This window comes from Struthio camelus, chromosome 25, assembly GCF_040807025.1.
Source record: "Struthio camelus isolate bStrCam1 chromosome 25, bStrCam1.hap1, whole genome shotgun sequence".
In the NCBI taxonomy this organism is placed as follows: domain Eukaryota; kingdom Metazoa; phylum Chordata; class Aves; order Struthioniformes; family Struthionidae; genus Struthio; species Struthio camelus.
In genome coordinates, this window is record NC_090966.1 from 119,055 (window position 1) to 121,019 (window position 1,965).

The following is a 1,965-nucleotide window of genomic DNA, read 5'->3' on the forward strand; positions in this document are numbered from 1 at the left end:
CTCTGCAAATGGGCCAGGAAAGGTAAATTCTGCAGAGATGATGCATAAAAGCCTTTCTCCTTCCCTTTCTTTATCCCTAACCCACTAAATCCAGATGTTTCACAGCATCATAAACGCCAGTTGCCTGACCATAAACACGGTGCTGTACTGAGTAGGGGGACCCCAGCAAGGCAGGGTGCAAGTGACCTTCTTAGCACTAACTGCCATCACCAGCTTCCTTTACTTTTTATCATTCTTAAGGTTCTTTCAGAAATTCCTGCCAGGCAGATGGAGCAAGAACACACATGACCTTACAAAGCAGGTAACAGCAGAGGGAACGTGAGATGTGTGTCCCTCTGCCCCCCTCACTGCGCTCCCAGCTATTTCTCATATCTGAAACATTCCCTTGCTTGATGCTTCCCAGGGCTCTCATGTATCAGATCTGAGCAAAAACAAACCGCTGTGGCTTAGAGACATGTACCAGCCCCTTGATTCCCAGCATAAAAAAAACATGGCTCAGAAGTTGTACGATGAAGAGTCCTCAGACGAGGAAGAGATTTTCAACAGGGCTGAACTAAAGTAAGTGGGATGGTGACAGCGCCTGTGTTTGTCTTTCACCTCTCGTTCCAGTGTGGGAACTGCCAGGGTTTACCTTTGCTGCCTTGCTGTTATGTCACCAAGAAAGGTTGCCATCACAGTGATGTGCAGTTGCCCAGAGCAATTGCTGCAATTGCTGATGCCACCACCTTGTCACCCAGGTCCACCCTGAGAGTGGGAGCAATGGTCCCTGTCCATGGAGGAGGGTGCTAGGGAGGCCATGTGCTCAGGGTGCCAGGTGCCCAGCCCTGCCGGATGGGATCAGCAGGGCTACAGGGGATGGGAGAAGGGATGAGCACGGTGCAGCGCTGCTGCTGCCCGTTTAGCCCTGGTCTTGGCTGTGGTCCCGTTTCGGGATCTGTGTCCTGTGAAGCTCACGTCCAGCTCACTGCGCAGGGTCACCTCCTCCATCGCCCTCATCTTCTCTCATCCTTTCTCATCCTTGTTGGACTCAGCCACAAGTCCAACCCAACTTTAATTTTGTTCAGCTTCTGGGAGTGCTCCTGGTGCAGCTCAGCATGGGTGCCCCACAGGGCTCACTCCCCCTTCCCCAGTAGCTTCAACCAATTTAGCTGACTTTGTGGCAAGTTGCAGGGACATGCCATGCCAGGGGTCCGTAACACCCACCTGCCTAGGGGCACCAAGCACCTTGGGGTGCTACCTCCTTCACTGTCCCTCTGCCACCTGGGGGAAAGCCCAGCTTGACAGCTGCTCTTTTCTTCTCTTCAGGAAGCAAGAGGAGCTGCCAGCGCAGCAGGCGCTGGACTGATATGGGGCTTGGGGGCTACGCTGTGCCTCGGGAACTGTATAAAGTTGTGATGTTGGCTGATAGATACCAGGGAACGACTTCAGAATTTACTATTAAAATTAGCAGGTTTTTCAACAAGTGTGAGCATTCTGCGTGTGAATGGAAGCGTGCATGACATGCATGTGGGCGTGTCCAGGGCCGTGCATGCACATGCACACACATGTGTTGTGGCTACCGGAAGGACAGAAGGGACCACGGAGATGAGGGTCCTGCCAAAAGGGTGGGAACGAGTTGCTTGGGCCCCTTGCCATGTTGGGATGCACCGCGTGTTTGTGTGCACACGGCAGTGCTGTGTGCGTGCATGCGTACATACCTCTGTGAGTGTATATGTGTGCATGCATGTTTGTACATCTGTGTGCGCTTCTGTGTGTGCTAGCTTGGGCTTGCGTGACTGTGCAGGTGTGCCTGCCTGCACTTGTGTGCGTGTGTCGCTGTGTGTGCTTGTTAGCATGCCTGCCTGCAGATGTGCGCCTGCGTGCACATAAGGGTGCGCGTGCGCGTTTCCTTGTAATCAGCGCGGTTCCGCCCCCGGGGGCTGTGGTCTCACAGCACCGCCCCGCCCCGCCCCGCCCCGCCCCGCC

The 1,965-nt window shown here is 54.5% G+C and overlaps 1 protein-coding gene across 3 annotated transcripts in view; it reads left to right on the top strand.

The window, feature by feature from the left end:
- Positions 1-1,462, top strand: part of LRRC37B (leucine rich repeat containing 37B) — a 20,827-nt gene extending 19,365 nt beyond the window's left edge. For 2 of the 3 annotated variants that reach the window (XR_011136256.1, XR_011136257.1), the window contains 2 exons: positions 241-301; positions 404-481. Coding sequence is in view for 1 of the 3 variants with exons in the window: in XM_009685349.2 (XP_009683644.2) it covers positions 241-301; positions 404-558; positions 1,306-1,345 (256 nt within the window). In the remaining 2 variants the exon portion in view is untranslated. Of the gene's footprint in view, positions 1-240; positions 302-403; positions 559-1,305 lie in introns of those variants that run through there. The other variant, XM_009685349.2, reaches the window with a different exon arrangement.
- Positions 1,463-1,965: the final 503 nt, after the last annotated feature.